Below are 3,123 nucleotides of genomic sequence, written 5' to 3' on the forward strand. Positions count from 1 at the left end.
GTCCACAGCAGATGAGAGTTGTAGGTTGCATAATAATACTGTATATTTAATCACACTGGTAATGCTTTCTCATTACACAATCCTTCTGTTTTGCTGACAGTAGTATTATAGGTGTGTGCTTACTGTATATAATCGGAAAAAATATGAATTGAATTGAATCTATGTCAGTTTACTGACTGCTAAGGTGTAATATGGCCTATTCTACTGGTGCCGGAACAGAGATACACCGGATCAAAATTACATCTGCCCTTTATTAGATTATTTAGTGAACATCTTGTTTTATTTATGCACAGATACTTTCCTGTAGTACTGCTGGATTGTATAATGATATCCTGTTTGCTTCAGTCCATTTGTTGTAATTTTATAGGCTGCAACATAATGCCGTTTGAATTGTTATATTTCAGATCCATTTGCTAGTGTAATGCCGATAATTCCCATTGATCTACCTTCACTATCACCATCCACATCTTCTGAGAGATCTTCATCGGACGATTCTCAAGCAGTACCTTCAATAGTATCACCTAATAATTCATTTATGAATTGGCCAGATGTAATTGATATACCTTTTGATAAATTTCCTCATGGTCTTAAAAATGCACTAAGATCAGGGAATCGGCCAAGCCCGGCAGAGAGAAGACACATGGTGAGAATGGTCGTAGATGTAATGCGGACATTTAAACCTAATCCAAATAAGGCACAGTGTGCATCCGTGGCAAAAGCAATCGTTGTGCAGTATTCTGACAGTTTTATTGACAAAACTGATGATGGAGAAAAACTTGGATGTGGATATTATTCACTGTTAATGAAAATCAAAACGCGTGTGGAACATGTTAATAGAAACAATGATGCAGCACGCATGAGGAAGAAAAAAAAGAACAATAACAAGGAAGTTGCAGCAGCTAATGAACAACCAGCAGTTGACTCATATGGCTGCATTAACTGGCAGCCAAATAAATTGCCTCCAGGTGAAACTGATGAAACCTTGCAGTTCAAGAAGGGGGAATTGATTGACCACTATGAGCAGTTTGGTCCAACCCAATCCGACAATGAAAACATTGAGCAGCTGATGAGCGACACTTGCATCTTGCAGCGTAAAATGCTTAACTCAAGAAATCCATCGCCTACCATTCCTGAATTAAGAAAGAACTGGCCATACTTGTTTGTAGAGAGGGGGCTGTTTGCACAATTTCATAAATTGACAGGTATACCAATACACATGCGTTTAAGGGAGGCCAGACTAAAGAAAGGAATGCGGATAATTTAATTTTTTGAAAGTCAACCAAACCCAAAAAGAGGAGTAAGCCTAATACTTGAACAATTCCAGTCAGAGGATTGTGAAATGGTGGCACCAGCAGTTGTTTTGTTTTGTTTTGAAGCGGCTACCACATTGGAGTTTATACAAAGGTAAATCAAAAAATTTTAAAATAATGTTGTACTCCTCATGTGCAATGATAATTCATGTTTTTGTTCACGATATTGTCATTGTTCTCGTTATTGAAAAGCAAGGAAAGGAAGCTTGTGTATTCATAGTATTTTAGACAATGCTTACACTATTTACATTAATTAGTGTATAAAGGAATCCGCGTGTAAAACAAGAACTAATGTTGAAGCGAGTCTCTACACTTTAGTAACTATTGTATATTAAACAACATGTCATGATACATCAACCTTTAAATATTTATTTTTTTAATTTATTTATTTTTTTAATTTATTACGCTTCATCATTGCACAGAAATGACATATACAATTGGGAAAAAAAATGGACAGGAGCAAAAAAGATGAACAGGTTACAAGCACCTCTTACATCCCCTCTTAAAAAAATAACCTCACAATCAAAGATGCAAGAAAACAGAACATTTAAAAAAAATACATAATTTTTTAAAATTTCAAGATAAGATAATTAATTATTTATTATTATTTAATTATAAATAACAATACACAAATTAAATATGAAATAATTATATGGTGTGTAGAAGATCTAGAAAAATTAATTTTTTAAATTCTTGTTTATTACAGATGTTTAATACGTATAAATCCGGAGGCTGGGACGAAATGCACTACTACAAATAGGACCAGCAAGAAGACTGGTAGACTTGTACAAAGAAAAAGGGAGATAATTAATCCTCATGTTGCCACGTTTATTAAAAACTTAGCAGATTTTGAATGGACGTCTGCTTAGGAATCAAGATATGGATGTCAGTAGATTTATAGAAATAGTTTTATGTACATTAGCCTCCAAATTTTTTTTTCCGCTAATATAGAAGACATGCGATGGGCTGCTACTAACTTTTTTTTATTGGATCTCTGATCCCCTGATCCTCAACTTACTTTAATAAGTGTGGCCTACCATGGGTGTATACTGGATAATGTCTACCAGTAAGGAATATCTTTTAAAGAAGAGTGAAATTTATCATGTGAAATTTATCATGTCAAATAAGTTTAAAATAATATTTTGTTTTTTAAATCATAATTAATTTTCAATTATTTTATTGTTTTCTTATCAAATGGTTTGGTTCCACTTTATTTAAAAAAAATAACCTTTGATATTAAAACTCTGTAAATATATTGTAAATTATAAAGTTTAATGTACTCTTTTTGTATATTCTCTCGGAAAAATTCACTGAGGGGAGGCTATTTTTTACTGTGAAGTGTAAAAGGAGTTTTTTAGTTTATAGATGGATTCAAATTACTGGCTGCCTGATTTTGTGAATTGCATATGTATAGAGTTATCAATTTTCATTTTTTTTTTTATTGTTTTATATGTTGACAAGAGTTTATGTATTGTAGCATCCTCTAATAAACATTTATTACTACAAAGTTAATCACGTATTATTTTCTTTATTTTTGTATGTTCAACCTAAAATTTAGTGAATATAATCATCATCCTCTAAAGTGAAAATACAATTGAAACATTTAGTAACTTATTCCATGTTTCAAATGTATTTTCACTTTACAGGACGATGATTTTTTAATACATTATTATTTCGATCTGAAATACAGCAGAATAATTATTACTGTATATTTGGCTGTAAATCAAATACAGTTTCGCAGATTCTAATGTATTTTTTTACAGTAGTATTTCCTCTACTGTACTTACAATTACAGTAGAATGCTTTACTACTG

The 3,123-nt window shown here is 32.0% G+C and overlaps 1 protein-coding gene across 1 annotated transcript in view; it reads left to right on the forward strand.

The window, feature by feature from the left end:
* LOC117121215 overlaps positions 1–2,918 on the forward strand; it is a 10,884-nt gene extending 7,966 nt beyond the window's left edge. The window contains exons 6-7 of the mRNA XM_033266341.1: positions 405–1,404; positions 2,017–2,918. Coding sequence (XP_033122232.1) covers positions 405–1,264 — 860 coding nt within the window. The 3' untranslated portion in view covers positions 1,265–1,404; positions 2,017–2,918. The remainder of the gene's footprint in view (positions 1–404; positions 1,405–2,016) is intronic.
* The last annotated feature ends 205 nt before the right edge of the window (positions 2,919–3,123 follow it).

This window comes from Anneissia japonica, unplaced genomic scaffold, assembly GCF_011630105.1.
Source record: "Anneissia japonica isolate Jap-2015-1 unplaced genomic scaffold, ASM1163010v1 scaffold284710_len19254_cov147, whole genome shotgun sequence".
Classification (NCBI taxonomy): domain Eukaryota; kingdom Metazoa; phylum Echinodermata; class Crinoidea; order Comatulida; family Comatulidae; genus Anneissia; species Anneissia japonica.